At 45.4% G+C, this 23483-nt stretch overlaps 2 protein-coding genes across 2 annotated transcripts; both read right to left on the reverse strand.

Moving 5' to 3' along the window:
* Window positions 1-12967: 12967 nt before the first annotated feature.
* LOC123447112 (cytochrome P450 89A2-like) lies at window positions 12968-16685 on the reverse strand. The gene is made up of 2 exons (XM_045123682.1): window positions 15591-16685; window positions 12968-13580 (listed from the first exon to the last, which is right to left on the reverse strand). The coding sequence occupies exons 1-2, from the start codon at window positions 16680-16682 to the stop codon at window positions 13140-13142; spliced, it is 1533 nt and encodes a 510-aa protein (XP_044979617.1). The 5' UTR covers window positions 16683-16685; the 3' UTR covers window positions 12968-13139.
* Window positions 16686-22045: 5360 nt separating this feature from the next.
* On the reverse strand, window positions 22046-22927 carry LOC123447113 (60S ribosomal protein L8-1-like). The gene is made up of 2 exons (XM_045123683.1): window positions 22488-22927; window positions 22046-22397 (listed from the first exon to the last, which is right to left on the reverse strand). Exons 1-2 carry the CDS (start codon window positions 22925-22927, stop codon window positions 22052-22054), a joined length of 786 nt encoding a protein of 261 aa, XP_044979618.1. The 3' UTR covers window positions 22046-22051.
* Between the last annotated feature and the right edge of the window lie 556 nt (window positions 22928-23483).

Genomic DNA, 23483 nt, shown 5'->3' on the forward strand with positions numbered 1-23483 from the left:
GGCCATGATGTCCGAGATAGGATCTATGTATGAAAACAAAGTGTGGACTTCGGAAGTATTGCCTGAAGGCCGAAAGGCTATTCAGAACAAATTGATCTTTAAGAAGAAGACGGACGCAACCAGTAATGTGACCATTTATAAAGCTCGACTTGTGGCACAAGGTTTTTCACAAGTTCAAGGAGTTTACTACGATGAGACGTTCTCACTGGTAGCGATGCTTAAATCCGTCTGAATCATGTTAGCAATAGCTGCATTTTTCGATTATGAAATCTGGCACATGGATGTCAAAACGGCGTTCCTTAACGGTTTTCTTAAGGAAGAGTTGTATATGATGCCACCTGAAGGTTTTGTCGATCCGAAGAATGCTAACAAAGTATGCAAGCTCCAGCGATCCATTTATGGACCGCGGAAAGCATCTCGGAGTTGGAATAAGCGCTTTGATGAGGTGATCAAAGCATTTGGGTTTATACAAGTGGTTGGAGAATCTTGTATTTACAAGAAAGTGAGTGGGAGCTCTATGGCGTTTCTAATATTATTTGTGGATGACATATTGCTGATTGGAAACAATGTGGAGTTTTTTGGAGAGCGTAAAGGATTACTTGAATAAAAGTTTCTCTATGAAGGACCTAAGAGAAGCTGCTTACATTCTAGGCATTAATATCTATAGGGATAGATCGAGACGCCTGATAGGACTTTCACAAAGCACATACCTTGATAAAGTTTTCAAGAAGTTCAAAATGGAACAATCCAAGAAGGGGTTCTTGCCAGTGTTACAAGGTATAAAATTGAGTACGACTCAGTGCCCAACAACTGCGGACGATAGAGAACAAATGAGTTCTGTCCCCTATGCTTCAGCCATAGGTTCTATCATGTATGCAATGTTGCGCACTAGACCAAATGTCAGCTTGGCCATAAGTATGGCAGGCAGGATTCAAAGTAATCTAGGAGTGGATCACTGGACGGCGGTCAAGAATATTCTGAAGTACCTGAAAAGGAGTAAGGAAATGTTTCTCGTTTATGAAGGTGACGAAGAGCTCGTCGTAAAGGGTTACGTCGACGCAAGCTTTGACACTGATCCAGATGACTCTAAGTCTCAAACTGGATACGTATTTATTCTTAATGGGGGTGCAGTAAGCTAGTGCAGTTCCAAGCAAAGCATCATAGCAGATTCTACATGTGAAGCGGAGTACATGGCTACCTTAGAGGCAGCTAAGGAGGGTGTCTGGATGAAGCAGTTCATGACGGATCTTGGAGTTGTGCCGAGCGCACTAAATCCAATAACTCTGTTTTATGACAACACTGGTCACATTGCTTTAGCAAAGGAACCAAGGTTTCACAAGAAGACCAGGCACATCAAACGACGTTTCAACCTCATCCGCGACTACGTCGAAGGAGAGGACGTAAATATTTGCAAAGTGCACACGGATATGAATGCAGCAGATCTGCTGACTAAACCTCTTCCACGGGCAAAACATGATCAACACCAGAATTGTATGGGTGTTAGATTTATTTCAATGTAAATCACATGGCGATGTGAGGACTAGATTATTGACTCTACTGCAAGTGGGAGACTGTTGGAAATATGTTGGGGAACGTCGCATGGGAAACAAAAAATTTCCTACGCGCAGGAAGACCTATCATGGTGATGTCCATCTACGAGAGGGGATATTCGATCTACGTACCCTTGTAGATCACCCAGCAGAAGTGTTAAGAAACGCGGTTGATGTAGTGGAACATCCTCACGTCCCTCGATCCGCCCCACGAACCGTCTCGCGATCCGTCCCACGATCTAGTGCCGAACGGACGGCACCTCCGCGTTCAGCACACGTACAGCTCGACGATGATCTCAGCCTTCTTGATCCAGCAAGAGAGACGGAGAGGTACATGAGTTCTCCGGCAGCGTGACGGTGCTCCGGAGGTTGGTGGTGATCTAATCTCAGCAGGGCTCCGCCCGAGCTCCGCAGAAACGCGATCTAGAGGTAAAACCGTGGAGATATGTGGTCGGGCTGTCGTGGCAAAGTTGTCTCAAATCAGCCCAAAAACCTCCGTATATATAGGTGGGAGAGGGGGAGCCTTGCCTTGGGGCTCAAGGAGCCCCAAGGGGGTCAGCCAAGCCAAAGGGGGGGGAGTCCTCCCCTTCCAAACCGAATCCAACTAGGTTTGGAAGGAGGAGTCCTTCCCCTTTTTTCCACCTCCTCTTTTTTTTCTCTTTGATTTTCTTCCTATGGCGCATAGGGCCTTCTTGGGCTGTCCCACCAGCCCACTAAGGGCTGGTGCGCCACCCCCAAGGCCTATGGGCTTCCCCGGGGTGGGTTGCCCCCCCCCCCCCCCGGTGAACACCCGGAACCCATTCGTCATTCCCGATAACTCCGAAAACCTTCCGGTAATCAAATGAGGTCATCCTATATATCAATCTTCGTTTCCGGACCATTCCAGAAACCCTCGTGATGTCCGTGATCTCATCCGGGACTCCGAACAACATTCGGTAACCAACCATATAACTCAAATACGCATAAAACAACGTCGAACCTTAAGTGTGCAGACCCTGCGGGTTCGAGAACTATGCAGACATGACCCGAGTGACTCCTCGGTCAATATCCAATAGCGGGACATGGATGCCCATATTGGATCCCACATATTCTACGAAGATCTTATCGTTTGAACCTCACTGCCAAGGATTCATATAATCCCGTACGTCATCCCCTTTGTCCTTCGGTATGTTACTTGCCCGAGATTCGATCGTCAGTATCCGCATACCTATTTCAATCTCGTTTACCGGCAAGTCTCTTTACTCGTTCCGTAATACAAGATCCCGCAACTTACACTAAGTCACATTGCTTGCAAGGCTTGTGTGTGATGTTGTATTACCGAGTGGGTCCCGAGATACCTCTCCGTCACACGGAGTGACAAATCCCAGTCTCGATTCATACTAACTCAACGAACACCTTCGGAGGTACCTGTAGAGCATCTTTATAGTCACCCAGTTACGTTGCAACGTTTGATACACACAAAGCATTCCTCTGGTGTCAGTGAGTTATATGATCTCATGGTCATAGGAACAAATACTTGACACGCAGAAAACAGTAGCAACAAAATGACACGATCAACATGCTACGTCTATTAGTTTGGGTCTAGTCCATCACGTGATTCTCCTAATGACGTGATCCAGTTATCAAGCAACAACACCTTGTTCATAATCAGAAGACCCTGACTATCTTTGATCAACTGGCTAGCCAACTAGAGGCTTGCTAGGGACAGTGTTTTGTCTATGTATCCACACATGTATATAAGTCTTCATTCAATACGATTATAGCATGCATAATAAATGATTATCTTGATACAGGAATTATAATAATAACTATATTTATTATTGCCTCTAGGGCATAATTCCAACAGTCTCCCACTTGCACTAGAGTCAATAATCTAGCCCTCACATCATCATGCGAATTACATTGTAATAAATCTAACACCCATACAGTTCTGGTGTTGATCATGCTTTGCCCGTGGAAGAGGTTTAGTCAGCAGGTCTGCTACATTCAGATCTGTGTGCACTTTGCATATATTTACGTCCTCCCCTTCGAGGTAGTCGCGGATGAGGTTGAAGCGTCGCTTGATGTGTCTGGACTTCTTGTGAAACCGTGGTTCCTTTGCTAGGGCAATGGCACCCGTGTTCTCACAGAACAAGGTTATTGGATTCAGTGCGCTTGGCACCACTCTAAGATCCGTCATGAACTGCTTCATCCAGACACCCTCCTTAGCCGGCTCCAAGGCAGCCATGTACTCCGCTTCACATGTAGAATCTTCTACGACGCTTTGCTTGGAACTGCACCAGCTTACCGCACCCCCATTAAGAATAAATACGTATCCGGTCTGCGACTTAGAGTCGTCCGGATCTGTGTCAAAGCTTGCATCGACGTAACCTTTTACGGCGAGCTCTTCGTCACCTCCATACACGAGTAACATCTCCTTAGTCCTTTTCAGGTACTTCAAGATATTCTTGACCGCCGTCCAGTGATCCACTCCTGGATTACTCTCGAACCTGCCTGCCATACTTATGGCCAGGCTAACGTCCGGTCTACTGCACAGCATTGCATACATGATAGAACCTATGGCTGAAGCATAGGGGACGGTGCTCATATGCTCTCTATCCTCATGAATTGCTGGGCACTGAGTCTTACTCAATCTCGTACCTTGTAAAACTGGCAAGAACCCTTTCTTGGACTGTTCCATTTTGAACCTCTTCAAAACTTTATCCAGGTATGTACTTTGTGAAAGTCATATCAGGCGTTTTGATCTATCCCTGTAGATCTTAATGCCTAGAATGTAAGCAGCTTCTCCTAGGTCCTTCATAGAGAAACTTTTATTCAAGTAATCCTTTATGCTCTCCAAAAACTCTATGTTGTTTCCAATCAGCAATATGTCATCCACATATAATATTAGAAATGCCACAGAGCTCCCACTCACTTTCTTGTAAATACAAGATTCTCCAACCACTTGTATAAACCCAAATGCTTTGATCACCTCATCAAAGCGTTTGTTCCAACTCCGAGATGCTTGCACCAGTCCATAAATGGATCCCTGGAGCTTGCACACCTTGTCAGCATTCTTAGGATCGACAAAACCTTCGGGTTGCATCATATACAACTCTTCCTTAAGGAAACCGTTAAGGAACGCCGTTTTGACATCCATCTGCCAGATTTCATAATCGAAAAATGCAGCTATTGCTAACATGATTCTGACGGACTTAAGCATCGCTACGGGTGAGAATGTCTCATCGTAGTCAACTCCTTGAACTTGTGAAAAACCCTTTGTCACAAGTCGAGCTTTATAAACGGTCACATTGCCGTCAGCGTCCGTCTTCCTCTTAAAGATCCATTTGTTCTGAATAGCCTTGCGGCCCTCAGGTAGTACTTCCAAAGTCCACACTTTGTTTTCATACATGGATCCTATCTCGGACTTCATGGCCTCTAGCCATTTGTTGGAATCTGGGCCCACCATTGCTTCTTCATAATTTGCAGGTTCATTGTTGTCTAACAACATGATTGACAAAACGGGATTACCGTACCACTCTGGAGCAGCACGTGGTCTCGTCGACCTGCGTGGTTCGACAGGAACTTGAACCGGAGTTTCATGATCATTATCATTAACTTCCTCCTCAACCGGCGTCGCAACGACAGAGGTTTCCCCTTGCCCTGCGCCACCATCTAGAGGGATGAGAGGTTCGACAACCTCATCAAGTTCTATCTTCCTCCCACTCAATTCTCTCGAGAGAAACTCCTTCTCGAGAAAAGCTCTGTTTTTAGCAACAAACACTTTGCCCTCGGATTTGAGATAGAAGGTGTACCCAACTGTCTCTTTTGGGTAACCTATGAAGATGCACTTTTCCGCTTTGGGTTCCAGTTTTGCAGGCTGAAGCTTTTTGACGTAAGCATCACATCCCCAAACTTTAAGAAACGACAACTTTGGCCTTTTGCCATACCACAGTTCGTATGGTGTCGTCTCAACGGATTTTGATGGTGCCCTATTTAAAGTGAATGCAGCTATGTCTAATGCATAACCCCAAAACGATAACGGCAAATCGGTAAGAGACATCATAGATCGCACCATCTCTAATAAAGTACGATTACGACATTTGGACACACCATTACACTGTGGTGTTCGAGGCGGTGTTAATTGTGAAATAATTCCACATTGTCTTAAGTGAGCACCAAACTCGAAACTCACATATTCACCCCCACGATCAGACCGTAGGAACTTGATCTTCTTGTTACGATGATTTTCAACTTCACTCTGAAATTGCTTGAACTTTTCCAATGTTTCAGACTTGTGCTTCATTAAGTAGACATAACCATACCTACTCAAATCGTCAGTGAAGGTGAGAAAATAACGATATCCGCCGCGTGCCTCTACGCTCATCGGACCGCACACATCGGTATGTATGATTTCCAACAAGTCACTGGCACACTCCGTTGTTCCGGAGAACGGAGTTTTAGTCATCTTGCCCATGAGGCATGGTTCGCACGTGTCAAGTGAATCAAAGTCAAGTGACTCCAAAAGTCCATCGGCATGGAGTTTCTTCATGCGCTTTACACCAATATGACCTAAGCGGCAGTGCCACAAAAATATGGCGCTATCATTGTTAACTCTAACTCTTTTGGTCTCAATGTTATGTATATGTGTATCACTATCAAGATTCAATATGAACAATCTCTCACATTGGGTGCATGATCATAAAATATGTTACTCATAGAAATAGAACAACCATTATCCTCTGACTTAAAAGAGTAACCGTCTCGCAATAAACAAGATCCAGATATAATGTTCATGCTCAACGCAGGCACTAAATAACAATGATTCAAGTTCATAACTAATCCTGATGGTAACTGAAGTGAAACTGTTCCGACGGCGATTGCATCAACCTTGGAACCATTTCCTACGCGCATCGTCACTTCATCTTTCGCCAGCCTTCGTCTATTCTGCAATTCCTGTTTCGAGTTGCAAATATGAGCAACAGAACCGGTATCGAATACCCAGGCACTACTATGAGAGTCGGTTAAGTACACATCAATAACATGTATATCAAATATACCTGATTTTTCTTTGGCCGCCTTCTTATCTGCCAGATACTTGGGGCAATTGCGCTTCGAGTGACCCATACCCTTGCAATAGTAGCACTCTGTTTCAGGCTTAGGTCTAGCTTTGGGTTTCTTCGTCGGATTGGCAACAGGCTTGCCGCTCTTCTTTGAATTACCCTTCTTGCCTTTGCCGTTTCTCTTGAAACTAGTGGTCTTATTCACCATCAACACTTGATGCTCTTTACGGAGTTCAGACTCTGCGACTTTCAGCATCGCAAACAACTCGCCGGGTGACTTGTTCATCCCTTGCATGTTGTAGTTCAACACAAAGCCCTTACTTGGCGGCAGTGATTGAAGGATTCTGTCAGTGATAGCCTCTTGCGGGAGTTCAATCCCCAGCTCAGCTAGACGGTTTGAGTACCCAGACATTTTGAGCACATGTTCACTGACACACGAATTCTCCTCCATCTTGCAAGCATAGAATTTACCGGAGGTCTCATACCTCTCGATCCGGGCGTTCTTCTGAAAGATAAACTTCAACTCCTGGAACATCTCATATGCTCCATGACGCTCAAAGCGACGTTGAAGTCCTGGTTCTAAGCCATACAAGACTGCACATTGAACTACTGAGTAGTCCTCCTTATGTGTTAACCAAGCGTTCTTAACATCCTGGTCAGCCGTAGCGGGTGGTTCATCTCCTAGCGCAGCATTAAGGACATAATCCTTCTTCCCAGCTTGTATGATTAGCTTAACATTACGACCCCAGTCTACAAAGTTGCTTCCATCATCTTTCAACTTAGCTTTCTCTAGGAACGTATTAAAATTCAGGGTGACTGTCGCGTGAGCCATGATCTACAACACAAATATATTCAAAGTGGACTTAGACTATGTTCAAGATAATTAGAGTTTAACTTAATCAAATTACTTGCTAAACTCCCACTCAAAAAGTACATCTCTCTAGTCATTTGAGTGGTTCATGACCCACTTACACTAGCTCAAGTCCGATCATCACGTGAGTTGAATATAGCTTCAGTGGTAAGCATCCCTATGCTAATCATATCAACTATATGATTCATGATCGACCTTTCGGTCTCATGTGTTCCGAGGCCATGTCTGCACATGCTAGGCTCGTCAAGCTTAACCCGAGTGTTCCGCGTGCGCAACTGTTTTGCACCCGTTGTATGTGAACGTTGAGTCTATCACACCCGATCATCACGTGGTGTCTCGAAACGACGAACTGTAGCAACGGTGCACAGTCGGGGAGAACACAATTTCGTCTTGAAATTTCAGTGAGAGATCACCTCATAATGCTACCGTCGTTCTAAGCAAAATAAGGTGCAAAAAAGGATTAACATCACATGCAATTCATAAGTGACATGATATGGCCATCATCACGTGCTTCTTGATCTCCATCACCAAAGCACCGGCACGATCTTCTTGTCACCGGCGCCACACCATGATCTCCATCAACGTGTCGCCATCGGGGTTGTCGTGCTACTCATGCTATTACTACTAAAGCTACTTCCTAGCAAAATAGTAAACGCATCTGCAAGCACAAACGTTAGTTTAAAGACAACCCTATGGCTCCTGCCGGTTGCCGTACCATCGACGTGCAAGTCGATATTATCTATTACAACATGATCATCTCATACATCCAATATATCACATCACATCATTGGCCATATCACATCACAAGCATACCCTGCAAAAACAAGTTAGACGTCCTCTAATTTTGTTGTTGCATGTTTTACGTGGTGACCATGGGTATCTAGTATGATCGCATCTTACTTACGCAAACACCACAACGGAGATATATGAATTGCTATTTAACCTTATACAAGGACCTCCTCGGTCAAATCCGATTCAACTAAAGTTGGAGAAACTGACACTTGCCAGTCATCTTTGAGCAACGGGGTTACTCGTAGCGATGAAACCAGTCTCTCGTAAGCGTACGAGTAATGTCGGTCCGAGCCGCATCAATCCAACAATACCGCGGAATCAAGAAAAAACTAAGGAGGGCAGCAAAACGCACATCACCGCCCACAAAAACTTTTGTCTTCTACTCGAGAAGACATCTACGCATGAACCTAGCTCATGATGCCACTGTTGGGGAACGTCGCATGGGAAACAAAAAATTTCCTAGGCGCACGAAGACCTATCATGGTGATGTCCATCTACGAGAGGGGATATTCGATCTACGTACCCTTGTAGATCGCATAGCAGAAGCGTTAAGAAACGCGGTTGATGTAGTGGAACGTCCTCACGTCCCTCGATCCGCCCCGCGAACCGTCCCGCGATCCGCCCCACGATCTAGTGCCGAACGGACGACACCTCCGCGTTCAGCACACGTACAGCTCGACGATGATCTCGGCCTTCTTGATCCAGCAAGAGAGAGGAGATGTAGATGAGTTCTCCGGCAGCGTGACGGCACTCCGGAGGTTGGTGGTGATCTAATCTCAGCAGGGCTCCGCCCGAGCTCCGCACAAACGCGATCTAGAGGTAAAACCGTGGAGATATGTGGTCGGGCTGCCATGGCAAAGTTGTCTCAAATCAGCCCTAAAACCTCCGTATATATAGGTGAGAGAGGGGGAGCCTTGCCTTGGGGCTCAAGGAGCCCCAAGGGGGTCGGCCGAGCCAAAGGGGGGGAGTCCTCCCCTTCCAAACCGAATCCAACTAGGTTTGGAAGGAGGAGTCCTTCCCCTTTTTCCCACCTCCTCATTTTTTCTCTTTGATTTTCTTCCTATGGCGCATAGGGCCTTCTTGGGCTGTCCCACCAGCCCACTAAGGGCTGGTGCGCCACCCCCAAGGCCTATGGGCTTCCCCGGGGTGGGTCCCCCCCCCCCCGGTGAACACCCGGAACCCATTCGTCATTCCCGGTATCTCCGAAAACCTTCCGGTAATCAAATGAGGTCATCCTATATATCAATCTTCGTTTCCGGACCATTCCGGAAACCCTCGTGACGTCCGTGATCTCATCCGGGACTCCGAACAACATTCGGTAACCAACCATATAACTCAAATACGCATAAAACAACGACGAACCTTAAGTGTGCAGACCCTGCGGGTTCAAGAACTATGCAGACATGAAGGTGACGAAGAGCTCGTCGTAAAGGGTTACGTCGACGCAAGCTTTGACACTGATCCAGATGACTCTAAGTCTCAAACCGGATACGTATTTATTCTTAATGGGGGTGCAGTAAGCTAGTGCAGTTCCAAGCAAAGCATCGTAGCATATTCTACATGTGAAGCGGCGTACATGGCTGCCTCAGAGGCAGCTAAGGAGGTTGTCTGGATGAAGCAGTTCATGACGGATCTTGGAGTTGTGCCGAGCGCACTAAATCCAATAACTCTGTTCTGTGAAAACACTGGTGACATTGCTTTAGAAAAGGAACCAAGGTTTCACAAGAAGACCAGGCACATCAAACGACGCTTCAACCTCATCCGCGACTACGTCGAAGGAGAGGACGTAAATATTTGCAAAGTGCACATGGATATGAATGTAGCAGATCCGCTGACTAAACCTCTTACACGGACAAAACATGATCAACACCAGAACTGTATGGGTGTTAGATTTATTTCAATGTAAATCACATGGCGATGTGAGGACTAGATTATTGACTCTACTGCTAGTGGGAGACTGTTGGAAATATGCCCTAGAGGCAATGATAAAATAGTTATTATTATATTTCCTGTTTCAAGATAATCGTTTATTATCCATGCTATAATTTTATTGAATGAAAACATAGATACATGTGTGGATACATAGACAAAACAATGTCCCTAGCAAGCCTCTAGTTGGCTAGCCAGTTGATCAAGGATAGTCAAGGTTTTCTGACTATGTGCAAGTGTTGTCAATTGATAACTAGATCACATCATTAGGAGAATCATGTGATGGACTAGACCCAAACTATGAACGTAGCATATTGACCATGTCATTTTGTTGCTATTGTTTTCTGCGTGTCAAGAATTTATTCCTATGACCATAAGATCATATAACTCACTGGCACCGAAGGAATACCTTGTGTGTATCAAACGTCGCAACGTAACTGGGTGACTATAAAAGTGCTCTATAGGTATCTTCGAAGGTGTCCGTTGAGTTAGTATGGATCAATACTGGGATTTGTCACTCCGTGTGACGGAGAGGTATCTCGGGGCCCACTCTGTAAAACAACATCACAAACAAGCCTTGCAAGCAATGTGACCAAGTGTAAGTCACATGATCTTGTATTACAGAACGAGTAAAGAGACTTGCCGGTAACGAGATTGAAATAGGTAGGCGGATACCGACGATCGAATCTCGGGCAAGTAACATACCGAAGGACAAAGGGAATGACATACGGGATTATATGAATCCTTGACACTGAGGTTCAACCGATAAGATCTTCAAAGAATCTGTAGGATCCAATATGGGCATCTAGGTCCATCTATTGGATATTGACCGAGGGTTGTCTCAGGTCATGTCTGCATAGTTCTCGAACCCGCAGGGTGTGCACACTTAAGGTTCGATGATGTTTTAGTATAGTTGAGTTATATGTGTGGTTACCAAATGTTGTTCGGAGTCCCGGATGAGATCACAGACGTCACGAGGGTTTCCGGAATAGTTCGGAAACGAAGATTGTTATATAGGATGGTTTCATTTGGTCACCGGAAAGTTTCGGGCATTTCCGACAGTGTACCGGGAGTGACGAATGGGTTCCGGGTGATTACCGGGAGGGGCCCACCCACCCGGGAGTGAGCCCATGGCCTTAGGGTGGCGCACCAAGTCCTTAGTGGGCTGGTGGAGCCAGCCCAAGAGGGCTATGGCGCCACAAGTAAAAATACCAAAGGAAAGGAAAAAAGGAAAGAGGGAGGTGGGAAGGAAGAGGATGACTCCTCCTTCCCAAACCGAATTGGAGAAGGAGTCCTCCTCTCCACTTCGGCCGGCGCACCCTTGGGGCCCTTGTGCCCCAAGGCTAGCCCCTCCCCTCCTCCTATATATACTCGTGGTTTTTGGGTTTTTGAGACACAACTTTGCCACGTGCAACTCAAGCCTATTCCACATAGTTTTGCCTCTAGATCGGATTTCTACGGAGCTCGGGCGGAGCCTTGCAGGAGTAGATCATCACCACCACCAGAGCGTCGTCACGCTGCCGGAGAACTCATCTACTTCTCCGTCTCTCTTGCTGGATCAAGAAGGCCGAGACCGTCATCGAGTTGTACGTGTGCTGAACGCGGAGGTGCCGTCCGTTCGGCGCTAGATCGGAACGAAACGTGGGACGATCGTGATTTGAATCACGAAGTGGTACCACTACATCAACCGCGTTTCTTAACGCTTCCCGCTTAGCGATCTATAAGGGTACATAGATCTAATCTCCTCTCATAGATGGACATCACCATGATAGGTCTTCGTGTGCGTAGGATTTTTTTGTTTCCCATGCAACGTTCCCCTACAATGTTATGGTCAACGCTACCAGTTGGAATAGCTTCTACCCACTTAGTAACGTAATCAATAGCAACTAAAATATGAGTATACCAATTAGAGGAAGGAAAATGTCCCATCAAATCAAAGCCTCATACATCAAATGGTTCAATAGCAATTAAATAATTCATAGGCATTTCGTGATGTTTACCAATATTACCAACTCTTTGACATTCATCACATGAAAGGACATACGTATGAGCATCTATAGAAAGAGTAGGCCAATACAAACCAGATTGTAATACCTTGTGTGCAATTCTGTCACTAGTTTGGTGTCGTTTGTAGGCCTCAGAGTGACACTTCCTTAGGATCTATTCATGTTCATGCTCAGGTATACAATGTCTAATAACACCATCTACTCTTTCTTCATAAAGATGTGGGTCATCCTAGAAGTAATGTCGCAAATCATAAAATAATCTTTTTTCTTTTGTTGAGAGGTGAAGCTTGGCGGAATATATTTAGCAATAATGTAATTAGCATAATCTGTATACCAAGGAGTATTACGTGAAACATTTATAAAAGCAAGTTCCTCATCAGGAAAGTTATCATCAATAGGTAGTGGGTCATCAAAAACATTTTCCATCCTAGACAAGTTTTCTGCTACAAGGTTTTCAGCTCCCTTCATATCAACGATATGCAAGTTAAATTTAACTCAAATGTTGTTCGAGTAACTTCTTGAGTGGTTGAGACTGATCTGGACCCGTCTGCCGCATGGACCCTATAATTTATGATATTTTGATTATTCATGGGCCTACATATTATGAATATCCCATCACCAATGCCCTTTCAATTTTGAGAAAGGAGGGTTGTCGGAAAGGGAAGCACCATGTAGTTCTTGCTGGTGCACGTGCATCGCCTAGACACGTCAAACAAATTCCCCTATAATGCAGTGCAGGAACAGATGTGCCATTTTGTGGTAGATTAATATGGAGCCACACAATACAGTATACACTTTGATTACACGACTCAAACAATAAACTTAGATACAATTCGGAAAATACACTTAGATAATGGAAGCCAGAAAAAACCTAGATGTTTGTGTGCATTATAAAGTTTTGGATCAAGCTTATGCCTTGTGCTCTCTTAGGACTTGTCTCCATAGCTGTTCATGGGTCTGAAGAAGCTCCTGAAGCTCTAGCCCCCTTATTCCGCAGCGTGAGCTTAGCACGTAGTGGTCGTTTCATGAAGTTCAAGAACTCAACATGTGGCTCGAGGTCGACAACCATCTCGCCTTCTGCCTCCGTCCATTCAAACTCCCTCACGAGGTTTGCCACGAAGTACGCTAGGTGAAGCATCGCGACACCCATGCCAGGGCACATCCTCCTGCCCGCGCCGAACGGCATCATCTTGATCTCTCCAGCGCTTCCTGCAGCCGCCACAAGGCTCACGCCGTAGCCACGGCCGCCAGCCAGGAACCGTTGCGGCTGAAATTCATCAGGGTTGGCCCACGTCGTCTTGTCCCGTCCTAGACGCTCCAGCGGGAACTGCACGATCGTCCCCGCCGTGACCCGCTGGCCGTCCAGAACTACGTGGTCCTCGGGCATCACCTTGCGAGCAAGGGGATGAAGTATTAAGTATGTGTGACCTTGACTGACTAATCTTAATTAGCCTATCGACGAACTTTTCATAATAGAATCTTCATAGTATTTCATAAAGATAATCCTCATATTTTGGAAAAAAAATATGAGGATTCTATTGTTAGAATGATGAAAAGTGGAGTATTCTTGTAACACGACTTACAACTTCCACCCGTCTTATAAAAAACCATAAGGTTAGTAAATCTTTACCTATTAATAAAGCATCTATTGCTTCTGTGGTACGTCATTCAAATTGCTCCTAATGTTGTATAAATTACCCACCATGCCACCCGTATATAAGTAATAAAAAACGTTTCACAAAGCAAAAAATCTCGGACTGGGCCAGCCCATGTAAAAACCACCTATATTACGCTCCACATGCTGGGAGAATATCTAGCACAACATATGGGCCGGACCATGCACACGCGTCTGTTTTTTTAGTTCCATTTATTTATTTATTTTCAGTTCCCTTGTATTTTTCTATTTTAAATAAATTAGAACTTCAAATAACCTTTAAACTTTTAATAAAATGAAAATTTTAAATCAGCATATTTTAAAAAGTAAAAAATTTGTGACTTCAAAAACTGCTCCGAGTTTTTGTAAAAAATGATCGCATATACAATACAACGTTTGCAATTTTGAAAAAAATGTTCGTAAAATAAGAAAAGTCCATGATTTCAAATTAAATTGCATGTATTAAAAATTATTAAAGGCATTTAACAAAATGCTTTCTAATTCAAAATATGTTAATGCATTTAAAAAATGTCCTAAAATTTTAAAAATAGCTAATGCCTGTTTTGATAGTTTATTTTTTTATTTAATTTTTTCCGTTCCATTTTTGCTTATTTCTATTTTAAATAATTTAGAATTACAAAAACTTTTGCATAATAAAAAATAAAATGTTTGTGGATTCAAAAAAGCGCCGGATTTTTATAACTTTTTTGCAAATTCCAAAACAATGTCCGTGAATTTAATAAATATATTTCTGATTTATAAAAATGTTTGTTTATTCAGAAAAACTTGATGCATTTCAAAAAATGTTTGTGAATTCAAAAAAAGCACCGGATTTTTATAACTTTTTTGCAAATTCCAAAACAATGTCCGTGAATTTAATAAATATATTTCTGATTTATAAAAATGTTTGTTTATTCAGAAAAACTTCATGCATTTCAAAAAATGTTTGTGAATTTAAAATAAAATCCTCCAATATCAAAAATTGTGTTCGTCTTTTGTATAATTGGTCTTCAATGCAAAAGAAAATATTTAAACCCGTTCGAAATATAAAACATATTCACGATTTTTAGTAAATGTTTGTAAATTGTATAAAATGTTCTTGATTTTAGAATTGTTCACGAAAGATCTAATGTATGTAGTTAAACTTCAGTGCTTCTAAATCTTTGGGACAATATAGTCATGTGAATTTTGAAGTATTAGCTGTTGGATGGATCGGATTATTATTGTATGTTTTTTTAAAAAATTCTTGAAATTCAGAATAATTCTTTGAGTTACCAAGATTTTTGACAACCATGATATTTTCTTTTGAAAATGTAAAGGTTGCTTCAACTTATGAATAAATTTAAAAGAAGAAACAATTTCTTGCATTTGTGCATAAAATTCAAAATCAAGCGATAATGTGTGAACATAATGTGGTCATCATTATTGAAGATTATATTTTTTTTGTCTCGTTGCAACGCACGGTTCATTTTGCTAGTACTATTAATAAAAGCTAGCATAAAGATTTGCGTTCTAGATTTTTTTCAAAAATGAAAACGTTTTCTAGAATATGGGAATTTTGAGTTTGGTAACCACATGTCCCATCCTATGCGGTCCAAAAAAACCTTTTCTATTTATCCATTTTAATTTCATCAGTAAATAGAAACCCTTTATTTTTATTGGATTGAAAGAATTTCAATTCTTAAACAAGAGATTTATTAGAAATAGAAGATAGTTTTTTTCGTACTGGAAGGAGTAGTTACTCACCTGCCTCGCCACAGCGGGCACGCTCGGGTGCAGACGGAGCGCCTCCATGAGGACAGCGTTGAGGTACTCCATCCTACCAAGGTCTTCCTCGCCGACCTCATCGGCCTCCAACCCGACGACAGCCTCGATCTCTCTCCTGACGGCCTCCTGGACGTCCAGATGCTTCACCAAGTTCGCCATGATCCACTGCAGCTCCGCGGTCAGGGGCTCCGTGCCGGCGCCAAGAAACTCCGCGCAGAGCCCCACGAGCTCACCGTCCGTTAGCGTTTGCTTGCGGCTGGGAGCATTCCCACCGTAGGCGGAGTTTCTTCCGTCTCCGACCAGGAGGTCGATGAGCGTATCCACGTATGCTGGGGCTTCGCCAGATGGCCGGCGCCGCCGGCCACGTCGCGCATTGATGAGCGGGAGGTACAGCTCCTCCTGCTGCCGCCTCAGCGCGACGAGCTTGTTCCACCGTTCGCGGTAGATTAGCCTGGTCAACGCCGGGAGTGCGGCGAAGACACGCATCCCAACGACGGACCAGATGAGCTCCTCCATGTTGTCGGCCATGGCGCGGACGAGGCCCGCGTCGACGTCGTCGCCGAAGCACATGGTGGCGTTCAGGCCGAACATAGCAGCGTGCATGCTCTCGGCGGCGAGGGCCACGCCGTCGTTCGACGTGCACTGTTCACGGAGGTCCGCCACGAGGCCGCGGAGCGCGCGGACGCGGGCAGGGGCGTAGAGGCGAAGGCACGACGGATGGAAGATCTCGGAAACGAGGTTGCGGCGGGTGGCGCGCCAGAGCGAGCCATAGGGCGCAGAGCTTATGTTGTGGTGTCGCTGACGCGAGAGGACGAAGCTGGCCGCGCTCGTCGGCGGACGGTTGCAAAACGCGCCCCCGGCGCCGACGCGGACGAGGAGGTGGTGCGCGCTGACACGGTCCGTGACGATGACCTCCTGCCGCAAGGCAGCGGAGAAGTCACGTACGAGACCCCACTTGACGGCGGCAAGGCGGGTTTGCATTTCCTTGATCGGCCGTGCACGCCGGAGCAGGATGCCGACGACGAGGACGAGGAGCGTCACGGGAAGCAACAAGTCTTGCATGGCTAGCATGGGAGGTACTTGCCGCTGGCCGCTGCTACTTTTCCTTCTTCGTACTGTCACACAGACCATACTACTGTTTATTTATAAACCTTGTGAAGGTTATCCGTCGAACATGAATTTTAATTGTGAACGTTTTCTGGCTGGCCAGCATCGTTGAGGTCGGGCTTATCCAAGTTCAAATTCAAAAATGAATAAAAGTTGTTCAAGTTCCCATGAATTAAGGATCACATGACTGTATCAGATTTGTAAATGACGATATCGAGTTGACAAGTCGAAAGCAAGTAATCGTCTTTGCTATTCTTTTGCGAGGATATGCCACACTTCGCGGGAAGAAGAAGAATGTCACACCTCGATGATTGAAGTTGGCATCTTACGGATGAGCATGCTATGGTAAGTTGGTACTTGGTAACGTTAGGATGGAGAGTTGAAGACCAAGCTATGATTTTGTAAAAAAAAAAATTGACCGAGGAAAGGCTATGCGGCAAATGTCGTGTTAGAATCAGCTGTGACATGGACTCTTGGAAATTAGCTGGAGCGAAATGCCTCGCGACGCCGTTGGAAGATCCAGGCTAGTTTTTAGACAGGGTTTTGGTATTAGGGTGATTCTGTCTTCACCATCTCTTGTAACCCATCATGATCACTTGATCTTGAACGCTTTTATCATCTTCTCCCTGCTTAATATATGAACGCCGGCGGATGCTGGTTCTTTTAAAAAAATGTCGTGTCAGAAAAAAAAGGGGGAGCAAATGTTGGGAGTCATCGTCCTAATCCAATTAAGCAAACCATGACACACTTTTGCTTAAATGGGGTTAAAAAGGAGAAAAATCTACTAAATTAGGTAACTGATGTCCCAAAAGTAGTGATCACAGTAACCACCAATGCAGCAAAAAATATCCAAATGTTACCGTACCGACGTCAAAAAAAATTTAGATTCGCAGCAAACGCCTTATGTGCCGTTGGATGCTATACATGAATCCCAAAGCGTTCGCTCCCACACCCTCCGAACGGACTATGAGCGTTCGCCCGACATGGCAATATGAGCGAGCACATTTTGGGATGCCAATTTATGTTGTTGGAGCATGGCAATTTTCACCATTTTACATTTTTAGGCTGGCAAATTTCCATGGTTGCATCATGTCAAAAACGCATGGCAACTACTCCAATACACCATGGCATTTTTCTTTACTTTAGCACATGGCATTTTTTTTTGAAACATTAGAACTTTATTTCTCAAATGGTAGCCAGATCGTTTACAATAGCATGAGAAATAAAGTCAGGGGTACTAGAATCCCAGAACAAGGAAGATCTACTAGTAAAAGAATTATTTGCTAAGATATGAGCAACCTCATTTGCTTCTCGAAGACTACTGTGTGTATAATCAGCCCTGGCGAAATCAAGGCCTAAGAGCCACTCTAGCAGACCCCGCATCCTGCCCGACCCGCAAAATAACCGTCAAAGTGCGGGTCCGTGCGGAAAAACCTGACCGATCAGACCCCGTATCCCGCCCCGGCCCGCAAATATTTTTGCGGGGCGCGGTAACCCCCCCCCCCCCCCACAACCTATAGTTTCACGGGCCGGGAGGCCGACCCGAGCTCAGCCTCTATCGCAGCAAGATTTGGCGGGAGGGACATTTCCGCGCGGCCTTTCCCGCTTTCCCCACCCGCCGCCACCATTGCCTCACCACCGCACGCTCCGGTGCATCCTCCGCGGCCGTGCTTCGCTGTCATGGACGCCTACTTGCTGCCCCCCCCCCCCCCCGTCACCGTCGAGGTCGCGCACGCTCCTTCCCCGGATCTCCTCGCCGACCATGTTGGCCCCGCCGTCGCTCAAGCTAGCGTCGCGCCTTCCCCGACTCTCGTCGCCGGCCATGTTGGCCCTGCCTGCGCCGTGTCGGGCGGAAATCCGACAGCCCCCACCGCGAAGGCTCACGCTCCGGGCGCTAAGGTTGTTGTGCGATCTCGGCCGGCGGCGGAGAAGGTCACCAAGGTCGCAGGCGTCAAGAGGAAGAGGATTCAGGCTCCTCCTTCATCCTCTCACTCCATCCCGAAAGAGATGCCCCGGGGATGCCGTTCAACGGTGTTGCTCACCCCGCAAGCGAGGTGTTCGACGAAATGGCCGGAAGGTATGCGTCTTCGGTCATGGTCATTTCCTTTCGTTTTCGCCATTTGTTGCGATAGCTCATGACTTGTCAATCGTTCAATATAGCCAAATATCGAAGAATTACACGGTCTTGGAAGATCAAGCTTTGATCCAAGCATGGAGTGCGGTGTCTTTTGATGTATGCATGGGTACATTTCAAATCGCCAAGAGATATTGTCAAAGGATCGAAAATCAATACTTCCGCATTATGGCAAAGTATCTCAATACGACTCCACGCACATTTTGGTCGCTTGAAGGGCGTTGGGAGAATATCAAGCCTATGTGCAGCCGTTGGCCAGCTTGCTTGGAGCAAGTACGCAATGCACTTTCAAGTGGCACCGTGGAGTCCGGCTATGTGAGTTTGTTTTGCCTTTGTTCAAGTCGTGTGTAATCATGTTTGCATCATATTTGCATCATGAGAATTGATTACATCACTTTGTTCACATTGTGTAGGACAAGATTGCCCAACATAGATACAAAGACATGGAAGCTTCGGAAGGCAAATTCTTCAAACTAGAGCATTGTTGGGAGTTGCTTCAAACGTGCGAGAAGTGGAAGTTGATCGACAAAGAATCGTTCTTGCTCGCCGAAGAGAATAAGATCATGTCAATGAACCGCGATGACATGGACGACCTCACCAAAACATGGCATGATATGACAAGAAGAGCGATCTTGAAGAGGAGGATGGAAGACTCTGCTCCATATGGTGGCATGATATGGCAAGGAGATAGATCTTGAACATGGCATGATATGGCAAGGAGTGAAGATCGACCAAGATGATGCAAGACCCTCTTTTGCATTTGTCGTACTGAACTTGACTTTTATTTTTGCGTAAAACCGTGTTATGTTTGTTTGAATTTAAACTTATTTGTGAGAACTTATGTCAAATGCGAGAATTTGTTTATAGGGCTCATTTAAAAAAAATAGATTTCCATTATATTAGGCTCATTTTGAGTCTAAATGAGTTAAAATGCTTTGAGTCTCACGCCATATTTAATTCATAAAGTTTAGAGAAAGGAGATGAATGACTATGCATGCATCATTTTCTACATCCACCATCCAAGTCCAATGAAAGGAAGGGTGCTATATTTATTGCCTTGGAAATTGAATATGTGAGAAATATTTCATTGGCTAGTTTAAACTAGTGTCATCCACTCACAATTCACCTTGGTTGATGAGATTTCAGATTTGAGCCCTATAAACCGAAAAGGAGGGAGTAGTATATTACTAGGGGTAACATGGTCTTTTTGCATATCATTTAATGACCTTTAGTCCATGTTTAGTTCTTGAAAAGAAACGGATAGAAACTAAAGACTTTTTAGTTGCGACTAAAAAAAAAAGTCATATGACTTTTTAAAGAAACAATGCCTTTATACCCCACATGAATGCGAGAAAATTGAGTGGAGGAAGTAAGTGCGTGCATGAAGAATTAAATAGGTTGTTAATACGAAAAAATATCATTAATGTTTGCCTTAATTATTGTTGATGGCCTTGCATAGATGCAAAATGCATAGAGTACTTATTTCACAATGGCCTCGGATAAGTAAATGGTACTGGCCTCTTTCGTAGGTGTGAGATTATCGCTGAAAGAGACATCTTTCTCTTAATTCTACGCTGTGTTGCGTGGTGCAGCAAGCACAATGGTGCGTGAACCGACCGATGGAATAGGTCGGTACAAACATTTTCCTGCGAATAATCATCCTAATTTAAGAGTAGAACTTTTCATATACAAGAGCATCTTCAATAAATGATGCAAATTTGAAGATGTAAAATTAGGAGATTTAAATTTATTACATCACCTAAAAGTGTATTTTACATTAAAAAAGAGGCAATTCCAACAGATGATGTATATTGATGATGTAAAAGTACACCTCAGTGGATGATGCAAAGTGAAGGTATAAGAGCAAGTACAATAGTAGAGCCGGCTGCCGGCTGTAAGCTCATGCCATGTCACCTATAGCCATCTTATAGCTAACATGTATAATAGTTGGTTAGAAGAGTGTACTACTTATTTATTATATGGTCCACCTTTCATACTCACAAAGTGTCTAGGAGCACGTGCTAGAGCTGGCTCTTAGTTAAGAGTCCGCTTACCTTCTCTCTCATCTTCTCTCTCCTCCAACTAAACAAAAATATACTACTTTATTCCTTATAGCCAGCTGACTCAGCTCTATTGTATTTGCTCTAAAACCGGTCGAGGCACGCGCAAAATTTCATTGTTGGATGCGGTGATCACGTCTTCCTCCATGGCCGGCGGTGAAGATGGAGTAGGGGTTCCTTGACCGGATGCGGACGCCACAGCCGTCGGCCACAGCAAATCGGACGATGCAGACACGGCCACCTTCGAATTTTTCGCGGCAAGGCCCACGCGACATCGACGCAGAGTCAGCCATGGCCCAAGCAATGGTCATCGGAGTCGGCCATGGCCCGGGCGATGGTCGGCGAAGGCCGCGGCGGGATCGTCGGAGTCGGCCATGGCCGGGGCGGCGGTGGGCGGATGACGGCCGACGGAACGAAAATAAAAGCGGTTGGGCGGTTTGTGCGCAGTCACCATTTTTACGTCTTTTGAAGGTGAAGATGCAAATTTGCATATCCAGGTGTTGTACTTAACATCTTCTGGAGAGGTGAAGATATAAATTATTCTGCAGCTTTTGATTTTCGAAAAAGTATAAGCAGTTAGTTTTGCATGAAAGCATGACAGATATAATAGTCACGAAATCTCCGAGTAATAACCTAGCATAATATTAGGCCATGTTTGGAACCATAATAGATTATGATAATCTGGATTATGAAGATAGATTATATAATCTGGTTTATAATAATCTAGGTGACCATGTTTAAAGGACAGATTATATAAACTGTAATCTAGGTTTTACATTGCATAATGACTTGTCTGTCCTCTGTTTTTTTTAAAAGAGGAGGGTGGTGGTGGTAGGAATGTAATTATCTTCAACTTTACAAGGGTAATAATTAGCTGGTATAGAGTAGATTATGAGTTTTTAATAATCTATGCATCTAGTTTTTATAATCTACACCATAAGTTGTCCTGTTTGGAGATAAAATAGATTATAAAAGCTGAATTATATAATCTGGATGGTTACAAACAGGGCCTTAATATGATCGATAATTATCTCATCCACAATGGAAAGCATGACAGATAGTATAAAAGTCCCGAAATCTAAGTAATAACCTAGCATAATATGAGCGATGATGATATCGTATGAAGATCTCTAATTGAACTAAGCGGTCCTGCTGTCCTTGGATGCGTTGACGGCGGCCTGTCCCCTGAGCCTGCCGGTCCTCCGAGCCCCGATCTGTCCAACCTTCTGCCCGGGAGGCGCGTCGCGGCGGACCGTGGACGCGTGTCCGATGTGCTGGTGGTTGCCTCCACCGTGCGGGTGGTCGACGGGGTTCATGGCGACGCCGCGCACCCTGGGCCAGCTGTTCCTCTTCACCCTGAACTTGTGGAAGGCCCTGCCCGCCTTGAGCAGCGGCTTCTCCGTCCTCCCGCCGCCGGCCACCTGCCCCACCATCGCCCTGCACCCGCTCTGCACCACCTTCTTCGCCCCCGATGGCAGCTTGATCCTGCACGCACGTAAAACAAATCAGATCATCCATCCATGATCCATGCATGCATGCATGCGAGATCAATCTTCAAGTTTCAAGTAAACTTGCCTGGTGGTGCCGCTGTCGGCGTTGTGGCTGATGACGATGGCGTAGTCGCCCGAGGCGCGGGCGAGGGCGCCGCGGTCGCCGACGTGCTGCTCGACGTTGCAGACGACGGCGCCCTCGGGGAGGGACGCGAGCGGGAGCACGTTGCCGATGGCGACGACGGCGCGGCGGCCGCAGTAGACGGACTGACCCGTGTACATGCCCTCGGCGGCGACGAAGAGCTCCTTGCGGTGCTTGTAGCGGATGGGGTCGCGGAAGTCGACGCGGGCCAGCGGCGCGCCGCGGCCGGGGTCGTGCACGATGTCCGTCACCACGCCCTTGAGGTACCCGTTCCGCTCGCCGTAGTCCAGCGCCCGGAACCGCGCCGGGCCCTTGCGGTGGTGCGTGTGCGACTTGAACACCGAGCCCGCGCCCTTGCGCTGCGCCCTGATCACGCGGCCCATCTTCTTCTTCTTCTTCCTCTCCGGCGGCGGCAGCGAGGGTTTTGTGTTCGTACGTGAGACGTGAAGGCGTAGGCGCGAGACGGCCGTGTGCATATATAGGCTTCGGTGGAGTACGGCCTACGGAAAACATGGTCGACGGCTGCGATTGTCCATCGCACGGGTGGGGTTTGGCCGTGCGCCGTCCGATTCCTGCCTTTTTTCCGTCCAACAACGCCTGCCTTTTTTTCCTTCTTTTTTGAGAACCAGGATTTCTGATGCGTGGTGAACAATGTCTAGATTCTGATCTTGTTGTTGCATGAGTATGTTTCATGACAACATTCATTAAGCACGGCAAGATTATGGAAGTTCACATTGAAATTATGATACTAAACATGAAGTACTAAACGTAGAGTGGTAAACAACTTTGATTACATAATCATTTTCTTCAAATCTTCATCATCTTTGGACCATACGAACGTGATCAACATACGTAGCATGACATCCCTTACAACCCGTCCCTGCTACGGGGTCCGAGTCTTGCATCGAGTCTCACATGTAAGACCGTGAAAAGTCACGT

Source organism: Hordeum vulgare, chromosome 4H (assembly GCF_904849725.1).
Source record: "Hordeum vulgare subsp. vulgare chromosome 4H, MorexV3_pseudomolecules_assembly, whole genome shotgun sequence".
NCBI classification, from domain to species: domain Eukaryota; kingdom Viridiplantae; phylum Streptophyta; class Magnoliopsida; order Poales; family Poaceae; genus Hordeum; species Hordeum vulgare.